This window comes from Quercus robur, chromosome 2 (genome assembly GCF_932294415.1).
Source record: "Quercus robur chromosome 2, dhQueRobu3.1, whole genome shotgun sequence".
In the NCBI taxonomy this organism is placed as follows: Eukaryota; Viridiplantae; Streptophyta; class Magnoliopsida; order Fagales; family Fagaceae; genus Quercus; species Quercus robur.
Genome location: NC_065535.1, coordinates 372,192 through 394,228, shown reverse-complemented (window position 1 = coordinate 394,228; position 22,037 = coordinate 372,192). Strand labels below are relative to the sequence as shown.

The 22,037-nt window shown below is 36.9% G+C and overlaps 3 protein-coding genes across 3 annotated transcripts; 1 reads left to right on the top strand and 2 right to left on the bottom strand.

Annotated features, from left to right (window-relative positions):
- Positions 1–5,059: 5,059 nt before the first annotated feature.
- LOC126707694 (25S rRNA (cytosine-C(5))-methyltransferase NSUN5) lies at positions 5,060–10,553 on the top strand. Its single transcript, XM_050407549.1, has 13 exons — positions 5,060–5,357; positions 5,462–5,520; positions 5,600–5,650; positions 5,734–5,869; positions 6,091–6,176; positions 6,453–6,551; positions 6,748–6,801; positions 7,486–7,630; positions 7,887–7,948; positions 8,436–8,523; positions 9,318–9,401; positions 9,694–9,855; positions 10,025–10,553. Exons 1-13 carry the CDS (start codon positions 5,150–5,152, stop codon positions 10,315–10,317), a joined length of 1,527 nt encoding a protein of 508 aa, XP_050263506.1. The 5' UTR covers positions 5,060–5,149; the 3' UTR covers positions 10,318–10,553.
- A 121-nt stretch (positions 10,554–10,674) lies between these two features.
- On the bottom strand, positions 10,675–11,650 carry LOC126707701 (17.3 kDa class II heat shock protein-like). Its single transcript, XM_050407560.1, has one exon. The coding sequence runs from the start codon at positions 11,462–11,464 to the stop codon at positions 10,985–10,987; it is 480 nt and encodes a 159-aa protein (XP_050263517.1). The 5' UTR covers positions 11,465–11,650; the 3' UTR covers positions 10,675–10,984.
- Positions 11,651–16,187: 4,537 nt separating this feature from the next.
- LOC126707689 (ankyrin repeat-containing protein BDA1-like) lies at positions 16,188–19,366 on the bottom strand. Its single transcript, XM_050407536.1, has 2 exons — positions 18,542–19,366; positions 16,188–17,284 (listed from the first exon to the last, which is right to left on the bottom strand). Exons 1-2 carry the CDS (start codon positions 19,172–19,174, stop codon positions 16,448–16,450), a joined length of 1,470 nt encoding a protein of 489 aa, XP_050263493.1. The 5' UTR covers positions 19,175–19,366; the 3' UTR covers positions 16,188–16,447.
- Positions 19,367–22,037: the final 2,671 nt, after the last annotated feature.

The window sequence follows — 22,037 nt, the reverse complement described above, 5'->3', positions numbered from 1 at the left end:
GTGATGTTTTCTAACAATACTTTTGGTTTTTGATGAATTTGCAGATAAGCATTTCGCTATTCCAAACTTTGGCCTTGTTAATGAACCTGATTTGACGAAGATACTCAAGGCAGAAATCTTTGTCCACACCGACAGGCAATTAAGAGCGGCCCACCTCATCCTCGGCTACACCCTGTTCTCATCTAGCTTCTAAGCATACAAGTGTGTGATCAAGGCGAGAGACCCACGCCTGCACCAAATCAATATTGTCGTTCCTGGTTTCCTCATCCTGGCCTTATTTCAGAAGGTGTACAGCAAGTAGAGCTGCCTTCCCTGCGTGTAGTCGAGAAGCAAGCAGTGCTTTCCCAAATAACTATTAAGGAAGAAGAAGAGGACATAGTTGAAATCTCGAAGTCCGGGGATGATTTTGAGATTTTTAACCAACTTTTATCTTCGGAACCTCCTATTGCTGACCTCAGTGACCTCCCTCCAGCTTTAGTAAGTTATACTCAATAAGCTCCTTCTGTTCCAGACGCCATGGTGCTATAGTGTAAGATGAGAACAAGCCTCCTTGGCTTCTTAGAATCCCACACTGGAGGCAACGTGCCTAAGAAAGCAGTTCAACCCAAAGCCCCTGCCCTACCTTCTACCCAGACCTCCCAACTTAATCTCGCTGACAAAAAGAGGAAGCGAGACCCAAAGGGAAAGGAGGTGTTGGAAGAGAGAAGGAATCTTCCATCCAAGGAAGCTGAGCCCCATAGAGGGGGCAAGCATGCCCGAGTTACAGAAACTAGATCCTCTAGTGAGGGAGCTATCATAGATAGGAGGGGTGACCATCATATTGAAGTCTCAGCTTGGATCCCTTCCATAGTGCTAGATGGAGCTTCTCTTCCCAGTGATGCCTCTATCAGGGACTTCCAGCAGAGCAGGGCTGGATACGTGGCCAACGCTGTGGAGCAAGCGCTACTTCTGCCTTCTGATATAGCCGACCTTAGGTCAATAAGGAAGCATGAAGTGTTCCTTAGCTTGAAGAGGGATTTTGCAATGGTAAGTCCTTTAACCAACTTTCTTTCGTTTGAAATTACACTCCTTTTCTCCTTTTCTCCCTTTTTTTTTTTTTTTTTTTTTTTTTTTTTTCTTTTTACAATTATACTTCTTCCTTTGGCAAGTTGTTCAAGCCATATGTAGGGTTGAGGAGATGATAAACTTCTCTTATAGGCAAATGAAGGAAGAGGAAGGGAGGCGTGTCGTAGTTGTGGATGCTTTCGACGTGGCAGAAAAGAAAATTCAAGAGCTGACCACAAAGCTACAGGAGGCTGACAGGGACAAGAAAAGCGCCAAGGCTGCCCTGCAAGGAGCTGAGAGACAAGTGGAGAGTCAACGTAAGCAGCTTCTCCAGGTTGAGGACCAGCTATTAACAGCCAAGGAGCAAATCACGAGTCTGAAGAAGAAACTTGAAGAGGCCAAAAAGGCCAAGGACTAAGCCGAGTAGGATGGCTACAATGTGGGAGTAGCAAAGACCGAAGAGGTGCTCAAGGCTAAGATCTCAGGGGTGGGTAGGACATACTGCCTCCAAGTGTGGAAAGAGGCTCTCAACCAGACTGGGGTTGAGGCCTCCTCTGCCCTTAGGAGAGTAGAAAATGTCTACTATCCCCTAGCAATTCGTGCTTATGGCCCTTCAAGCTTTTTAGGCCCTCGGGTTGCCATTGTCTCCAATAAGGCAAATGAAGACAAGGGCAGCCCGGCTAAGATTCCCCCTTCCCCTACCAGTCCTCCTAAGGAAGCAGAACAAGTCAAGGCCACTGAAAAAGAAAAAGAAAAAGGCCCATCCAAGGGAGTGGTTCTTGATACCACCAAGCCTCTAGTTGCACCTAAAGATCCTTCTAAGGGTAGAGAGACTTCTCAACACTTAGAGATTGTTCTTGCTACCCTTCCCGTACCTGTTAAGGATGATCCCAAGGGAAAATGTCTGGCCTCTACTACTGCTGAAACTGCTAATCCCCCCAAGGCCACAGGGAAGGAAAACCCCCCACTGAAGATCAAGTAATGCTTAGACGCATTTTGTAGCAGTTTTTCTTTTTAGTTTTTTTTTTTTTTTTTTTTTTTTTTTTTTTTTTTTGTAATGACTGTTTAAATTTTCAAAGTTGTAATCATTTTGCCTTTTCTGAGGCTCAACTTAATGACAATTATGAGCTTTATTTTAAATTCTTGGTACTTGTGTAAATTCTAATATAACAATTGCATTACCTTGCACTTAATTGACATACAAATGAGACATAGCTTCATCCAACTTGGGATATACCCACACCCTTGATTTCAACAATTATCCATACAAGTTGTGGTATAGTTGCTACCCTTTACACCATCAATCACAGGACAGACTAAATCTTCCAAGCCTATAATCTGTAATAAGGAGTAATTTTAGCTTCAAAAACATACCTGCCATGCTTGAAACAAGCTGCTTGCATTGCCAAATATGCTTTAGACTCTTCCTCTTAACATTAAATAATGGTGTACCATGTATTTACTTACAATTTTACCTGATCATCCACTTGATAGCACACCAAAACAAAAATAGGTGTTACTTTACCTATAGTAGGTGGTTTGAGGAACCAAATCTGACTAAGGTTTTGTTTAATACTTAAACAAATGATAAAAAATACTAATTTACCCAAGATATGTGGTCCAAGGAGCCAGGCATGACCAAGGTTCTGTTTAATACTTAGACAAATGATAAGGAGTATTAATTTACCCAAAATTTGTGGTCCGAGGAACCAGACATGACAATTGAGTAAACTGCTGGGTTTAGTGTGTGCTAGTTTTTAGGGGGAAAAATGTATTAAATATGAGTGAGATATATTTAAATAGAGAGTATGCTAATTTTTAGAAAAAAAGTTTCTCTACTAGTTTTTTTTTTTTTTTTTTTTTGAATTTTGTTGAATTAAAATTTTAACCATATTTTTTATTTTTTAAGAATAAAGATTATTTAATTAGATTAGGGGTATTTTTGACATTTTTTGAAACTATAACTAACTTTCTAAATCCTCTTTTTTTTTTTTTTTTTTTTTTTTTTGAGGTTTTGATAGAAAAATGTATAGAGATATATAAAGACTAGCCTCATCACACGTGCTTCGTGCATGCGATAGGCTTTTTTTTTTTTTTTTTTTTTTTTTTTTTTTTTTGAGGTTTTGATAGAAAAATGTATAGAGATATATAAAGACTAGCCTCATCACACGTGCTTCGTGCATGCGATAGGCTTTTTTTTTTTCTTTTTTTTCTTTTTTTGAGGTTTAGTCTCATAATTTTATATTTATAACCTTTTTTTTTTTTTCAAAAATCATAGAATTATCCATTTCAAAATATATGTAGTTGAGAAAGTATAATATAATTTTCGTTTAGAAGCTTACCAATTTTGATAGGAAATGCTTGACCATTGAGAAGAATTTAGTATATGAAACAAAAAAAATAAAAAAGAAACTGAAGGAATATTGTGGATTTGCAGTTTTAGGGACCATAAACCTATAAAGCAGAAGAGAGGAAAAAATGAAAGAAGAATTCTTTTTTTATTAATGAAGTTGCAATTGATTTATGAGTGAGTTTTTTTTTTTTTTTGATAGAAGGTGGGATGGTTTTTTTTAAGAAGAAGGTGGGGATTGTAGAGAATTTTTAACTTTTTGTTATTAATTTTCTTTGATTTACGATTTTAACCCCTTCTTTATTTTTAAGAAATAAAGATAAGTTAATTAAATTAGAGTTTTTTTTTTTTTTTTTTTGGTAATAAAAAAGGCAATAACTAACTTTCTGAATCCTCTTAATATATAGAGACTAGCTTCATCACATGCGCGATTTAATGTGTGCTAATTTTTAGAGAAAAAATGTATTAAACTTGCTTGAGATATATTTAAATAAAGAGTATGCTAATTTTTAGAAAAAAAAGTTTCTCTAGTAGTTTTTTTTTTTTTTTTTTTTGAATTTTGTTGAATTCCAATTTTAATCCCATTTTTTATTTTTTAAAAATAAGGATTATCTAATCAGATTAGGGGTATTTTTGACATTTTTTGAAGTCATAACTAACTTTTTAAATCCTTTTAATATATAGAGAAGATAATATATAGAGATATTTAGAGATTTACATATAGAGAAGATAAATGTATGGTTGGTAATAGTTTTTTCTCCTTATTTTCTATTTTCAAAAATGATTTTTTATTTTTGAGACTAAAAAACTTGTTTGACAACCCAAAATGAATAGAAAACAAAATCTGTTCTCAAAACTCAATTTGTGAAGGAAACTGAAAACATGCAAAATGCTGTTTTCAGTTTCTAATTTTCAAAAGTCAATAAAAACACGTATTTAATTTAATGAATCTGTCTCATTTAATAAGTTAACATTAGAATTCAAATCCTATAACAACATATTTTAATATTTTCTATTTTTTTCTTCAAAAAAACTATCTTTTTAATTTCAACTAATCAAATATATTTTTGATTTCAAAAATACAAAAAAAATTGTTTTTTCTTTATATTTCCAAAAACAAGTTGTTAAAAATAGAAAATAAAAACTATTACCAAACATATCCTAACTCTTTTGACAAAAAAATTAAAAAATTATATGGGACATGCTGTTCTTATTGTCACTCGCTTGGATACCGTGTATTTTACAGAAAACAATTAAAAAAAAAATTACTGTTCATACTATGGTTATTGTTTTTTAGCCTAAATGCATTGTTCATTTTCCATGAATAGTGAAGGGGAAGAGACGTGCAAACCAAATGCTCACTGAAAAGAATAAAGGGTCTGTTTGAATAGAACTTATTTTGCTGAAATTAAAAACTGAAAATATTGGAGTAAAATAATTTTTAAATATGTAAATAGTACTGTCGAATTCATTTTTAATGAAAAAGTGACTGAAAAATGAAGTTTGTGGATTCCTAAACCGTACACAAATATACTATTTACGAAAGACTTGGTCAACACCACTGCTGAAAAAAAAAAAAAAAAAAAAAAAAATTGAAAAGTGAAAAATGAAAACAGCTTTGTTTTTGGGTGAGGGGATTGCTTTTTATTTGGATTGGTTTAAAGCGTAAAAGAGGACGTCGTCGTTTGGGAATTAAACGGAAAAGTTGTAAAGCAGGCAAGCCGAAAACCCCAAAAGGCAGGGAAGTGGAAAGCGATGGCGGCGGTAGGGCGTGGGAAGACGCGGCTGAGCAACGGGGAGCGGTCGGCGTACTTCGCAAGGAGAGAGGCAGCGAAGGTATTAGGAAGTGTCCTCCAAGGCGATGCTCGTCGCCAAGCAGTGGGCTCCATAAAATCTCTGATATATAGGCCTTGTATCAGAAACAAGAAGGCCACCTTCGCTCTCGTCTGCCAAACACTCAAGCGTATGTTTTATGTTTTATGTTTAATGTTTAATTCATTCTCTCTCTCCCAACTTCCTAATTCCTTGGAATTAAATCATCACTTATAGTATTATTTTGTTTTTCAGATCTTCCTATTATTAAGGATGTTTTGGATGCTGCTACCATTCTCAATGCCAAATGGAAGGTGGTATCAATTCAATTAAATGAGCATATGTTCTATCATCTCATCTCTCTAATTTTACTTTTACTGTTTGGTGTTGCAGAGGCAACAGGACTTAATTTACATTATCACATATGACATTCTTTTTGGCCAGGTACACTCTCCCATTGACTTCAATAGATTAACAAATGTGCATATCATCATCACCTTATATTTGTGCCAACTCTTCTCACCCAGGCCGTTTCATTAGTTGGGGATGCCGAGAAATTTCTGATGCACCAGAAAGATGCTTTACAAACAGCTCTAGCACGCCTGTTAGTTAAGAAAAAAGTGAAGACCCCTCAAGATTTGGTGGATCTTTATCGAATTCCTGGTGTGTGTGTGTGTGTGTGTGTCCCTGATAGTGATATACTTCATTTTATGTTTTAAGTTAAGCATGTGTTTTAACGGTTTGATCTTCTCTCATGCTCCAGCTTCACATCAACTTGTTATGCCACTTAATCAGTTATCTGCCTGTTTTATTTTAATCACTCAGATGCCATATTACTTGTAAAGAAAATATTTCTAAACCAGGTTTGCTAATTTATGATGCAGAAATTTCAAAGCCTCGTTATGTTCGTGTCAATACTCTGAAAATGGATGTTGATTCAGCCTTACTTGAATTAGGGCAACAAAACATGGTACTTTCTGCAATCTTTACATTCGTGGATTATGATATACAGTATGTTTTGCACTTGTCAACCAATGTTACATACTTAAAACTGAAGAAACAACACAGGATACAATCAACTCCAAAATTCTTTGATAGTAACCGTGATGGCCTTACTTGTTCAACAATTACTATGTTTTTGATGCAATAATATATGTTTTGTTTTTATTGCTGGGATAATTATTTTTTTAGAGTTTCACTGTGTTGTGTTTTTCTTCATCACTTATGATTTGTGTGTTTTAAACAGGTTAAAAAGGATAACATGGTTCCTGACTTGTTGATACTCCCACCAAATACTGACTTGCATAATCATCCTCTGGTCACGAATGGAAGTGTCTTTATGCAAGTAAGAGAGTTTGTTCAAGTCTGGTATTAAGATTTTATTTAAAAATAAAATTAAAAGCACCCTCATGTGATTTGGATTCTTATTTCATGGAAAAATAATTATCATGCTTCCTTACCCCTGAAAAAATTTCCATGACCTGGGCAGCGGTTCTAATTTAACATTTTTTTTATACTGAAATTGTGATCTTTTTGCACAGGGGAAGGCAAGTTCTATGGTGGCAGCAGCTCTTGATCCTAAACCAGGATGGGAGGTGAGTAATGCTTCTCATTTATATTGGTGAATGATGATTGAGTTTTTCACTCAAGCTATCAACTTATCTTATCTCTCTCTTGCTTTGGTTTTAATATGTTGATGGAATCCATCGTTGACTGTTTACATTCAAATTAGGAATCCACAACTTCAAATTTCTTCAGCATTTTCTTTTTCTTTTTCCTTTTCAATTGAGAAGCCATGAAATACATAAGGACATGATCTGAAAACAAGTGTGTTGCTTACCTTGAAAAAGAATGAAAAGAAAGAAACAAGTTTACCATTTAGAGTATATCAGTTAATACTAGTAGTCATTTGCATAAATTTTTGTTTTTTTAAGAAAGTCAGTGAGTGGAGGTTAGCTTATTTTGGATTCTGAATCATGATTTTCAACTTTTAATGCAAGTGGAATTTTGTTTTTATCCCTCCTTGTGGTTTTAGTTTGGTATGCCTTCTTTACTTGAGAAATATGTGCATGAATTAAATTTTTATATAGGAAGATGCTAGTGAAAACCAGAAAACTAACACTTGTATGGCAAATAACTGTTTGAGAAGTAGTTTTCACCATTTTCTATACACCTGCACTGCTATACATGCTTTAGCCGGTGAGGTTGAGAAAATGAGACATCTTATTTTATTATTGATGTGATGGTTTAGTCAATGTATAATTATATTTTCTTCGAAGGTTCTTGATGCATGCTCAGCCCCTGGAAACAAAACTGTCCACCTTGCCGCTCTTATGAGAGGAAAGGGGAAGATTATAGCATGTGAGCTGAATAAGGAAAGGGTTATACGTCTAAAAGAGACCATTAAACTCTCTGGTGCCTCTAGTATCCTTTTATGATCTTTCTCATCTTTAAAGTGGCATTCTATTTTGCTTTATTTATTTGATATTTCTTATCTGTTTCAAAATTGTTAACAATCAGCAATCTACCAACTGTTTATGTCTATTCGTGATCATTGTGATTCATTTTTAATCTATTATTCTACTATGTTTATAAGCTTTTTTTTTTTTGGGGGGGGTCAGTTTCTCATCCATTTCCACTCATCTAAGCACAAAATGCTATTCCTTAACCTGGATTTTAGATATAGAAGTTCTGCATGGAGATTTCTTAAACTGCAATCCAAATGATCCGTCCTTTTCCAAGGTAAAGTATAATGTGCTGTGTCTTCACAGTTATGGTCTTTAGGTTCCACATGACCTATCGTGAATGTCACATATCAAACAGAAAAAAGGGGGTGGGGAAGGTCTTCACCTTTAGTTGTTTGAATTCTTGGTCATAACTGAAACTTGGAACCTAATCCGGTCTCTTAATTGAAGTTTGTATCATCAACAAAAGCTCTGGCTGGTTTTTGAAATTTTAGGGCCATTTTGGAAACCCAGACATCTTGGCATCTGGTTGGTTTATGCTTCTGTAAACAGCAGGCTTGGACTCTGACAAAGTTACTACCTATATTGCTGCTTTTGTTAACCACGAATAAGTTGGTTTTCACCTCTAATGCTCAACTTGGTTTTGACTAAAAAAATTCTGGCCAGATTTTGTCCTGAAATTTCCCAAAATTCCCTTTACTGAATCTACAAAATCACACTATCTTCTATTTATGTTTTTGCTGACTAGCAATTCAACATTGTAGGTTCGTGCGATTCTTTTGGATCCTTCATGCTCTGGTTCTGGGACAGCCTCTGTGAGATTGGACCATCTGCTCCCATCTAATGCTGCAGGTACTTTTATTAGCCTCTTTGGATTTTTTTGATTGTGTGATGTATAAACTCTTTTGGACTCATTTTAGCTTAGGTGATTTAAGACCCATTTACTAATCCAAAAAGATAAATGTAAGGTGCTAATAGTTGGCTGTTAGAAACATCATTGTAATAGCTAAGACTTTGAACAGGAAAACTTCTTGGAAACTTTGTCCAATCAATTGGGATGTAATGTTAGACAAACTTGCTATTTCTGTTTAATTTTTTTTTTTTAAATGGTAATTTTGTTTCATCTAAAAGAAAATTAATTGGAAATTTGGCCAATGAATCTAGCTCAGGTGACACTTTGTTATTTTATAAGAATAGATGAAAGATGAGGTCATAGGTTCAAAACTCAATGAGGTGCTTGTGTAACTTACCAATAAAAAAATATGGAAATTTGGTTTTTTTAATTTATTTAAATGACTTTTTACAGCTTAGTTATTCATTCATATAACTGATTTGTTAAATTTGTCAATATATCCTTTATGTGGCAATAATGATTTTAAAATAAGTGATATTTACATTTTCAAAGATAATCTATTATTCTACTGTGTTTTCTTATATGATCGAAACTGGTTCTGGTGGTTGAACCACCAGCTTGACCGGTTGTGATCGTTTTTTAACCATTTTTGCTATTGAACGTGGATGAGTCTGATATAGTCCTGGTTCACATTCAATCCGGTCAAACTGGTCAGTTTGATCCAGTTGTTAAAACTATGGAGCACACTGCTACCCTCTATTTTTAATCGATAACTCCTAATTTAAATCTGCAGGTCATGCAGCTGATGTTACTGATACTGAAAGATTGAACAAGCTTGCGGCTTTCCAGAGAAAAGTGCTCATGCATGCATTATCTTGTAAGTTTCACTCAAAGCTTATATCTTTGCTCTCCTTTCCCAAAGTTTTGTAATTAGGTCACTGCATATGCTCCATTAGGTCACTGCATATACTCATCCAAATAAATGTCGGGACTCTAAGGTTTTCGTAACAAATTGCTTTCTCACGAAATCTTAGCCCTGAGATTTGACCTCTTAATCAGTGAACAAGCATTAATTCTTGATCCGCCAATTATGCTGTTTGACCCATGTTTTACAGTACTCTAAATGTATTTTTAAAAGGCGTTCTGAATAACGATTATTCTGCTGGCAGTTCCTGCAGTTGAGAGAGTGGTTTACAGCACATGTTCCATACACCAAATTGAAAATGAAGATGTCGTAAAATCTGTTCTTCCTCTTGCTGCATCATATGGTTTTCAACTGGCAACTCCCTTCCCCCAATGGCAGCGCCGTGGTCTCCCAGTTTTTGAAGGCTGTAAGTGCTGTTCTGTTTTAATGCCAATTTGTTTACTAAGATGGCATATTAATGCCCTATAAGCTGACTTCTATCCAGAAAATGAAATCTGATAATGTATTTGATAGAGCGCAGAGATTACACCTCCTCTGGCCAATATCTTTACACTGCTTGGTTCTTATGTTTGCAGTTCAACATCTTCTGCGAACCGATCCTGTTGAGGATGGAGAAGGCTTTTTCATTGCCTTATTTACAAAGAGAGACGACAAAAATCACTCCGAAAAGCAAGCAACCTGCAGAAATAATTCCAAATCTCTTGCCAGAGATGGCTGTAGATTTAGAAGTGGGAAGAAAAGAATTGTAATAAACTTTGCCCATACTAAATTGTTTCTGATGTGGTTGCATGCAAAACAGAGTAGGCGAAAAAGGGACAACTTCAATACTGGTGGCTCGTATAGACCAATGACTACTGATTGCTTTTGAATTTTGAAAATTATCCAAGTTTTTGGTTTAATTATCTTTTCTAAAGATGAGGTATAGTCGCAGACAACTAGTATGAATTTCTATCCCAGCGAATTTTTTGATACACACAGCCCCGCTTCCTGAATTTGTAGTACTCATTTTGCTACTGCAAATCTGCTGTGATTGTGCTCAGCAAGAATATTAGCTCAAATATGTTGCTCTGGCACCTAATGGATTAAGATTTTATGTTGCTCTTAGTTTTAGAACTGGGTTCCTTTACTTGTTGATTAGAATTTCATGTCATACTAACCCATGTGGGGTTGGGCACTTCCATTGTGAAAAAGAAAAAAATTGGGAACAGTTTGCTACAAACAGATGTATAGCTCTTCATCAGAGAAATTAAATAGGAGAGTCTAGAAAAGCTCCTACTTGCTGAAAAACTCATGCAATTCTCATTACAAGAAGATAACATTACATATTTCAGCCAAAAAAAAAAAAAAAATACAGAAGAAGATAACATAGCACACATGCTTCATTCATTCCTAACAACAGAATGTAAGCACAAATACAAGCATAACAAGACACACACCTAAACAAGAGCAAACAAACAGAGACTGGATTGATTTATTCTCCCATATGATATGATATGATAGACAGACGAAGAAGTCCCATTATGATGGAGTAATAATTAAGCAATCTTAACCTCGATAGTCTTGGGCTTCTTGGGTTCTGGAGGTGGCAACTTGTTGACAGTAACAGTGAGCACACCATCCTGGCATACCGCAGAGATAGCTTCTGTGTTGGCATTGTCAGGGAGCACAAACTTCCTCATGAGCTTGCCAATCCTCCTCTCCATCCTCAGGTACTTGGTCCCTTCTTTCTCTTCCTCCCTCTTCCTCTCGCCACTTATCAAAAGCACATTGTCGTCCTCCACCTGCACCTTAATGTCCCCAGACTTCAACCCAGGCATGTCCACCACGAACACGTAGGAGTTGGGGTACTCCTTCACGTCTGCCGGTGTGGCCGCCATCGCCTTGGCGTCGCGGACGTACGTGCGACTTGGGCCGTTCAAGGATGCCGAAGAAGACTTGTCGTCGCTCAGCTCCATCATCTGCTGCAGGGTTGACAACAGTGGGGATGATTCCAAACCCATGATTCTCAAATCCATATTTTAATTTCTTGATTGAAGAAGAAAAGGATGCTAAAATTGTGTTTTGGAACTAGACAATTTTAATTTTTTGGTTTGAAAGAGGAGGTGGTGGTGATGGCATTTTTATAGGTGAAAAAGAAGAATGGAGAGAAAGTTCTAGAGGGATATAGCATAAGCATAGCTGGTAGCTTCCAGGAGGTTCGCATATATAGAAGCTAGGCTCTACACCAGTCCAGAACTTTGTGGAAACTTCGATTTTCTTCTCTGATTAATTAATATATGTAGGAGAGGAGACAGACTACTGTCTTTATTTCATTGGCTCATTAAAATTACTCCCAATTTTTTTTTTTTTTTTTTTTTAATTTCAAAAGAAACACATGGTCATTAAATTACCCAAACAAGTAGTAAAAAACTTCCTAATTTTAAGCATAAGGCTACCATTAACGTTTTAAATAAAAATGTCTTACATAATTTTTCTACTTTATGCTTCCCCTTTATATGTTAGCTAATGTTAATCCACTCTACTCAACATGCCACGAGTTTAATTCCAAAAATAAAAATAAAAATAAAAATGTCACGAGTTAATTTCTTTCACTTGTAAAATAATCAAATTTTATAAAATAAAAATAAAAAATGCACCCACATATATAATATGTACGAGCTCTGAATACAAAAGTAAAAACTATCAAGTGAAAGTGATACTCGCCAAGCCTGATTTCTTAGTTGTTAGGGAAAAAATATACTGTATTATACAAACAAGAAGTCAGCCTAGATAATTATCTTCAAGTTTTTTTTTTTTTTTTGATGAGATAATTATCTTCAAGTTACTAGCAAATCCAACTTGGTAGTTAATTCCCTATTCGAAATTTTGTGATGGAAGTTTACTATTACTAATCTAATTTAAGAGCAATCGCACCGGTTCGTATAAAATATTTCTGTCTATTTTAGCATAAGTACTTTTTTTATTTTACACAATCACTTTTCCAAAACACCCACATTAGTTTATTTATTTTAGAAGATATTTCAATAAAATATTCATTCTTCCTTAAATTTTTATTATTTTCTCTAATGGTCATACTTTTTTTTTTAATGTAAGCATATATTTTAAGTAAACTACCAACACCAGTGGCTTGGCCAATGGAGCCACTTGTGCTGGAGGTCCGATGGCCGAATTGCCGAAATAATAGCTCTGACAAACGCCGCCAGATTGGTCTCGCTGCCCACCATATCGCCAAAATAGTGGCTTTGGCGACTACCATCGGATTGGTGTCTCCGATTATTGTACCACCATCACCATTGGGTGGATTGTTGAAATAGTGGCTCTGACAAACGCCACCGGATTGGTGTCACCACCTACCGTACCACCATCATCGATGGCCAAACGGCCGGAATAGTGGCTTTTGTGACCGCCGACAAATTGGTGTCTCTAACCATCATACTGCCATTACTGATCACATTTTTTCCTGTGGTGAAGAGAATGAGCAAGAGTAAAAGCTGAGAGAGGCAGAACGAAGAGAGAAAATGAGTCTTGAGTTCATGAATGAACACAGGGAAAAGAATAAAAAGGCGTTGCTCATGTTAGAGGAGAGAGAGAGAAAAGAGTGAAATAGGTTTTTATAACTTAAAATAATATATAAGATAATATATAGAAAGTTACAGTAATCGTGCATATATGCACGGTTATTATTGCAAGTTTGTATATATGCAAAAGTTTGCAAGCACTATTGCAAGTCTATTTTATACCATATTGTGTAAAATTTTGCAATTTTTCCATATGTGAGTGCTCTAACTAGAGCAACCACATCAGTGGTTCCAAAAATTTGAAAAATACAAAAAGTGCTCAATTTTGCAAATTTTAACCTAAAAAACACTCACATCAGTACTTGTAAAAATGTGTAAATATACAAAACTGCTATAATAACCGTGCATATATGCACGGTTATTGTTCATGTGCAAATGATTTTTTTATTCTTTTTTTCTCTCCCCCCTTCATCTTGCTCTCTCATCTGTCTTCTTCTCACAACAAAGAAAGAAAGAGGTGGGTGGGGCCATGTGGGTAATGGTTTGTTTGATATAATAAAAAATTAAAGAAATATTATTATTTAAATAAAATAGATGATAAAATAGATATATTGATGTGGATGTTTTGTAAAAATAGGTATATAAAATAGAAAAAGTATATTTTTTCTTACAAAATAAACAAAAATTTTACACGGACGGATGCAGTTGCTCAAATAAACATATTCAGTAGCACGCATGCTCTTTCCGAAACGAGCACAATCTGTTGGGCTACATATGCAAGGCCCACAGAGGTTAACAATTTACTAGTACAGTACTAGTAATATTTGTCTTTGTATCTCTGCCATTCCACTCCTCGGGCCCTGGCTGGCCAAAAAAGAAAAGTTCAGAACTTCATACTCCACAACGAGGAATCAGTAAGTTAATACTTTTTATTTATTTATTTTTTCCTTTTAGCGTGAAGGGAAGGGAATGAATTAAAGTAACACACACTGAGACAGAGACCAAGATAATAATAGTAGTAGGATAATGAGTGGTGCACACATCTAGATTACTTCAAAACAAACTTGAAAGGACTCGTACAAGCATAAACAGAAGCCGCCTACTTTAAAACAAAAGGGAGAGATGGATCTGAGATAGGGGGGTAAAATAAGCCCAAATCTATTTGTTCACGGTCTGCCTAAATTTATCCACTCTATTTGAATCTAAACCCACTTAATTATTATTTTGATTAAATAGGTATCAACTTAATTAGACCCAGTAATTATTGAGTTTTAACTAAAAACCCATTGAGTCCCATTTAACCCAAAAACAATTAACCCAAATTCAACCCAACCCTTCCCATCCAAAATAAAAATAAAAAACCTAGATTCCTAAACCCACCTAAGCAAACCAACCCAACAAAACCCACTTGCACGTGGTTCCACCGCCCAACTCTCATTCTCACTCTTACTCGCCTCACTCCTCTACCTCAATCTCCTCTCCGAATCAATCTCGTATAGCTTTTCCAACCTCAGAAATTCCTCTTCTTCTTCTATGCTCTACCATGGAATCCAACTCCACAATGCAGCGTTTAATCATTGGATGCTGATTCCAGTTCCGATCAACATTCAATTCATACTCCATTGCCTATGAAGCCTTCTCGGAACAACTTCTTTGTTCTCCGATCAACGTCAAAATCAAACAACTTCTTTGATAGGGTTTGCGATTTGTTTTCTTTTTCCCTCTTAAAAACAATCTCTCTCTCTCTCTCTCTCTCTCTCTCTCTCTTAATTCTTTACTTTAACTATGGATTTCGATGTGGTTTCAAAATCGGAAGCCGAGGTTGGTGAGGCTATGGAGAAAGATCCGACTGGACGATATGTTCAGGGATGAGATTCACAATCTCTTTTTGCTATTTTTTTGCCAAGAAAATTAGTTGGAAAAGATTGAACGTAGAATTTTGAGTTTTTCACTTTAGGGGCATTTTGGTAATTTTGATAATTGGATAATTGGGTGGGTTGGAGTTTACCGATAATAATTGGGTTGGGTTGAGTTTGGGTTAGAAGCAATTAGTTAAATGGGTTTTAATTGGATAAATGAGTTTTATATACCCAACCCAATTATGCATACCCCAAACCCACCTATGCCCACCCCAAACCCACCCATTTGACACCCCTAATAAGAGATGCTACTCATCCCCTTGTAGTTGTAGACAGGGAGGCCTAAGGCGAAATCTGAGGCATTTATGTTATCATTTAAATAATATTTAATTAACATTTTATATAATAATTTTTATAAAAAAATAATCATTTTTTTACTTTTTAATATGATTTTTTTTTTTTTTGGTGGAGAAAATGATGAAGTTGCAACAAATTTTACTACAAACTGATGTGATCAGTGACATGAGGGTTAAAAAATGTTAGAGATATTATAAAATTTACAACATGAGAATTACAAAAATATATCACCAATCACAAAAATTCATTTAAAAATGCATTCAATAGTTTATTAAAGTCCACCTATCATATTTATTGTCACATCAAATTATAAAGTTATGTAGATCACTACACACCTTTAGCGCAGTGATCACTTCAAAAGTATAAGTGTTTGTGGGGTGTAAGGGGTAAGGGTCGGGGTAAGACCTATTTATTTAAATTAGTCTTTTCTCTATTTTTAACATTACTTAATTCTTTGGGACTTTTTAATAGTGAAAAAAAAAAATGTAAACTAAATTTTTTTTAATGTCTCCCAAAAGTATTTATTAAAAAAAAAAAACAATTTTTTCCCCCAAATTTGGGGCCTTTCTCTAGTAGGGGGTCTTGGCAATGGCCTAATTGGCCTAGGCCTAGGGCCGGCCATGGAAAATTCTAATCCTCACTCCTCTTTTCCCTGTTCCTGGGATAAATCAATTATCTTAACCCAAATCTAGTCTAGGATAATAGAAAGATCTTACTTCTTAATTAATTGCCACAATTTCTCGCATGACAAAATTTAATCAATACTCGACTAGAAATATGGGAATGGAATAGACCGCTTCATAATCACCTAAATGAACACTAGTGAACAATATATATATATATATGTGTGTGTGTGTGTGTGTAAAGCCACCCTTTTGCCTCAAAACACCACAACCTAAGGATTGTACAATTGATTGTCGAACAAGCTTCCTCCAAGGACCGAGGTGATGTAGTGCTAGCTACTAGAGTTATCCTTCCTTTTTCATATGAAACATCTTTCAGGGTCCATGAAACAAACTACTCTGATAAATGATAATATTCTCTTGTACATAGTAACAAAAAAGATGCACACGAAAATCTACATCAAAGGAGTTACTCCCAATTGGTGTTGGCAATGCTAATATTGATTTGAAGAGTTCAACACTATTTTCTGATCACAGGGTTCTTCATAACAAACAGCATGAAAATTTCCTTGATTGAAAACATAAAATGCCACCTTTACAACAATATTAACTACGCTTCGATCTGTATTATCATCTCCTTATCAAAGTTCATCATTCTCATCATCCTCAATATAAATTGAAGCCTCTTTCACTTTCTCCTTAATGTATCCAAACTTTCTAAGAAACCATAAGATCATCCGAATGGCATTACCAATAAACACCAGCCCCATCAAAGCCAGCCACATGAGTACAGAAACTTTCATCACTTGATACAGAGTCCCCTTAACACGGTCTGGTGTCATGTGTATCAATCCAAGAAAATATGTACTAGTTAGTGCAGTGATTGCAATCCACATAGTCACCATCTGAATCCACATCCATCTGCGTCGCTTTATAGGCAATCCACTAACAAGCAGCAATATTATGCTCAATGATGCAAGGAAAGCTATGGTGTTATAAACCATAAATTGTTCATAACCATCTCCGATGAAATAAGCCATCACTGCCTTGCCCACATTATGTGGCTTTTCCACAGGGTTGCCATCAGAATCGACTAAATAGTCATCTTGCCAAACACCACCAGGTGGGGATATTGATGCTTGAAAGGCCACTGTTGCAAGTAGTGACGCCACAACCATTAATGCGCTTCTTTTCCTACCCAACCAATCGATGTTTTTATGCTTCTTAACTGGTTGTTTGGCACCATTTTCTTGCCAGGCTAGTGGCCGGGTTAAGGGGGAAACTTCAACTATATCAGGATCATTGGTACTTGATGGTGTCTCATTGATCCTTGAAGCACCAGCTTTTCTTAAGGACTCCTTAATTTCCATATCTCTTATACCTGTTGGCCCATGGAATATGGTGTCTAATGCAGTGAAGCCATTTGCATTTTGGGCATTTACTTCTATCTTTGTGCGGTTGAGCAAAAATTTTATGATCTGCAACAATTGAAACATTCAATTTTCAAATATAAACATGTAAATTGTTTTTTTTAATAAAACGTTCTTATTTTCTACTTTCAATTGAGTAAAAGATAGCAACCTCTCTTGAAACCACATGACATACTAATTTGATACAACATCATTGTTAGTTAAAAACTAAAGAGTTTACATGATCTAGAAAATGTGGTTGCTGGAAGTCATAATATTATGACCATGAATTGGAACAGTACCATGATTAGAAAGATCAAGCAACTCCACTTAGGCTGGAGCAAAAGAGGCATTGAAATGAAATAGTGGGAGAAAAATGCTGCCACTAAGCATTATAGTAAATTGCACTAAAGCCATCCACATGGAAAGGAGTGATAAGAATGCAGCGAGGATACATGAATGATGACAGATTCCACTCAAGGCATTATTATGAAATGGGGTGAGATGAACCACAACCTAGTTAGTGTGATAGGTGATTGTGCTGCAACTGCTCAGTTCAGGTGGTGGTACAACATGGTTAATTTTTATATGGAGGTGATTGTGGTGTGTTATTGATTACTTTCTGGTTAGCATAAGAAGAGGATCTAACATACAGCTCCTAAGTCGAATCTATTTATGGTAATTGGTACGTCAGACTAATCTGAACTGTTTTGATTAGTCCGTCTGGTATTAGAGTTAATCTCCCTAATTTGTCATGAAAGAGGAAAACTAGCTGAATGTGAAACTCGAACAAATGAGTTTCAAGGAAAAAACCTAGAAACATTGAATGGTCGGTCTAAAGTATAAATAAAATGAATGAAGGCAGGTTGGAGCCAGAGAAAAGGACTCCAAGAGAACTCAACTTTTAAGCACATTCACATTACACAAGTTTAAAACATTGTACACTCGCTACAGGTGAAGGGGGCAACTTCTTGTTCTGAATTTGGTGACAAAGAAAGTTCTCAAAAGCATTCCTACACAGTTAGTTGCCACACAGACACACCATATGGTTAAATACTTAAATAATAGGCTAACTTGCCAACTCAGTACTTGTAAAAAATATTATGTCTGGAGCATTCGTCTTAAATTTGTGATGGCTAAATAATCTTTGAATCTCACACCTACTTCTAAAAATAATGTTCAATCATAAACCCTATAGTATTGTATTTCTTTTTTTGATAGTTGATAGTACCATATGCCTACGAGACACCCACCAATAATTGAATCAATTTTGATGACAAAGTGAAAGTACAGAACGATGTAAAAAATAAAAAAGAGCAAACATACCTGTAATTGTTTGTTAGTAGCAGCAAGATGTAAGACAGTGTTACCATGAGAATCCCTCCAATTCACAAACTCATCATCTCCCCCAACACATTCAACAAAAACTTTCAAAGCCTCCAACGGCCTATTAAACTTGACACACAGGTGGAGCGCACTGTCCCCAGTACTGGTGAAGACCCGAGTGGCCTCGGGTTTGGCTCGGACAAATTCAGCCAGAACCCCAATTCGTCCCTTGATGGCAGCAAGATGCAAAGGAGTCCTGCCCTGACGATCCCAGACCAAACACATGTCCGGGTTGAGCAGGAGCAAGTCTTTCACAATATCGACGTACCCTTTAGCTGCAGCCAAGTGTAGAGGTGAGGAACCTTGTTGGTTCAAGTGAGATGTGAGGTCGGGGTTGTGATTGAGTAGTAGTTTGGCAAAAGCAGAGTGACCCAGAAGAGAAGCGAGGTGTAAGGGTGTGTCTGAGTGAGAGTGAGAGAGAGTGTTGAGGATTTGAGGGTGTTGTTGGAGTATTTGAAGGAGAGATGGAGCTGAGCCATTGATGGCAGCTTCTTGAAGGCTATTGTGGATTGCTTTGACCCTTTGTTTCTTCTCCACTTCTATCTCATCGTCCAACAGATTCACTAGCTTCATTCTCTTCTTTTCTCCTTTTTTGGATTTTGGTAAAGCAAGGGGAAATTAAATGAAAGGACAGAAACAAATTATGAGTACATGTGTTTTGTTTGTACGTAATTCTTTCTTTCTTTAACTGTCGTCTGTAGGTGAAGTCCTCGGCCTCCGTTTTAGACTCAGTTTAGTTGAGTTTTCGGTCAAAGTCCGGCCTGCCACGTACGTGTTTATCACTTTTCTTTTTTCTTTTTCTTTTTTTTTTAGTAATTGTTTGTGCAGGGGTTAGAACCTCTGAGTTGAAGATCATTAGACTTGACTGGGTACTACTTGGACCAGCAGGCCCGGTGGTGGTTCTTTTTTTTTGGTTAACGTGCTTATCACTTTATTCATGTATTTAAGAAGATGCGTTGATTGTTCAGTTCACGCTTTAGTCTACAATAATTCATGGCCATGGGGCCTTCTTCTTCAGCGAATCTGAAACCAAATACCAGATGATGGGCTTTACGTTGGCAATTTCCATTTTTTAGCCTTTTGTTTTGTTTAGGTCCTGAAAAAATAATAAAGGACTATAGTCTTATAATACATATACTCCAAGGCCCAACCAATGGAGCACTCCATGCCCCACTGTGCCACTTCCAAACCCAGCCTCTTGCCATGATATTAAACTATTGCTTTAGATTCCCATATATTAATTATGCCACCGAAATATCAAACTAGTAATTGATTTATTTATATATATTTGCCTATCTAACTCATACAAATTGATGGGACTGATGAAATCAACTGGAGACTAACCAAATAAGACAAATGAGGTCATTCCCTAAGACGAGCCCAAACAAGTGCCCATGTCACTGACAAGGATAGCAGGATCATTCAATGCCGCCAATAATGCCTCAGACGGTTACAAAACTAGTTGTACAGACCGTTGAGAGGATATTGAAGCCCCATTACTAGGCAGAAGGTGTTACCAAGAAAGGTATTAACAACCACAACGGCTAGAATCCAAGGCAACATATATAAAGCCCTCACATTACCAACACAAGGTACATAGACACTCTAAGAAACACTCATTGTTATCTTGCTATTCTGTTTCATTTTACAAAGCATTTTCTTGTTCTGACTTGGGCATCGGAGACATTGTGACAGGCACCACACTGGTGACCACCCTCAAAGGAGCAGTCTTCTCATTTACGCAGGTATCCAGAAGAGAATTTGGATCCATCTGGGCACATTCAATTCGACTAATGAAGTCACGCTTCATCAGTTTGGCGCCATCTGTGGGAACTAACATTTTCGTATTCAGATTTGAAAACGGAGTTTCTGACTAACTGTAACATCCAAATGGAGTCTAATCAAGATTCCGCAGCCTTGGCTAAGCAAGTCCAGGCCCTAGCGGCCACCGTTGAAGAGCTTACTAGACAAAATCAGGGAATGAAGCAACGGCTTCAACAGGAGGAAAATCGATCCAAAGGTAACTTGGAGGATAAAGGAGATAGCCATAGAAGAAGTGACCATCGAAGACCTACAACTCTAGATGAACAGAGTTCGGATCTTCTTCGAGAAATAAGGAAGGAGATGGATGAACTGAGGAATGCAATCAAGGAGAAAACAGATCGGAGTGTGGATCGAATGGTCAGGGCAACAAACTCACCCTTCACTACAGCGGTCCTAGAGTGTCCAATGCCGTCAAAATTTCGACTACCCCAACTTGAACCGTTTGACGGGCTTAAAGACCCCCAGGATCACCTCAACACCTTCAAAACGACATTAGGCCTTCAACAGCCACTTGACGAGATACTGTGCCGTTCCTTTCCCACCACCCTCAAAGGAGCGGCAAGAGAATGGTTCACCAAGTTGCCAACATCGTCCGTCGATAGCTTCGAGCAAATGAGTAACGCCTTTTTACGCCACTTAATTGGAGGATAACGTCCTAAGAGGCTGGCGGACCATTTACTCACCATTAGACAAGGAGAGAAATAAACCCTAAGGTCGTATGTATAACGCTTCACTAAGGATACCTTGGAGGTAGACGAAGCTAACGACAAGATGCAGCTGACAACCTTCAAGGCGGGATTGAGGTTCAGAGAGTTCGTGGCTTCACTCGTGAAGAATCCTCCCAAGACGATGGCAGAGACGCTCCTGAAAGCACAGAAGTATATGAATGCTGAAGACGCATTAGCAGCTATAAGGGATGTAAAGAGGCCAGGAGATAAGAGAAGGAAGGAAGACGATCGTAGAGGACAAAAAAGGGAATGCCCAGATCATCGGAGCAATGACGGGGGAAAAAGGAAAGACGATAAAACTCCTCGAATGGTAAAATTTACCCCTCTAGTTATGCTTGTTGACAAAATTCTAACGCAGATTAAAGGTGAGCACTACCTCAAATGGCCTAGACCATTACATTCATCCCCCAACATCTGTAATAAGAATAAATATTGCAGGTTTCATAAGGATCATGGCCACTACACAGAAGATTTTCGGGACCTAAAAGTGCAGATATAGGAGTTGATACGGAAAGGGAAACTGCAACAGTATGTGAAGAAAGGAGAGTCTAGCAGGTTCAAGGACGGTAACAAAAACCAGCGTGACTCCTCGTCAAGAGACAAAGATAACACGTCCTAGCCCTCACAAAATGTAATTAGGGAGATAAAGACAATTGCAGGAGGACCATTCACAAGCGGGTCGTTCAGATCCCTCAGGAAAGCATGTCAGCAGCAGGTGAACAGCGTCCACATAATACCCCCGTTCAAGCAGAGACAGACAGACCAAGACATGTCTTTCAACGAAGAAGATGCTAGGGGAGTGAAGCAGCCTCATAACGACCCCTTGGTCATAATGCTCACTATAGAAGGATTCAATACCAAGAGGATCCTTGTAGACAACGGTA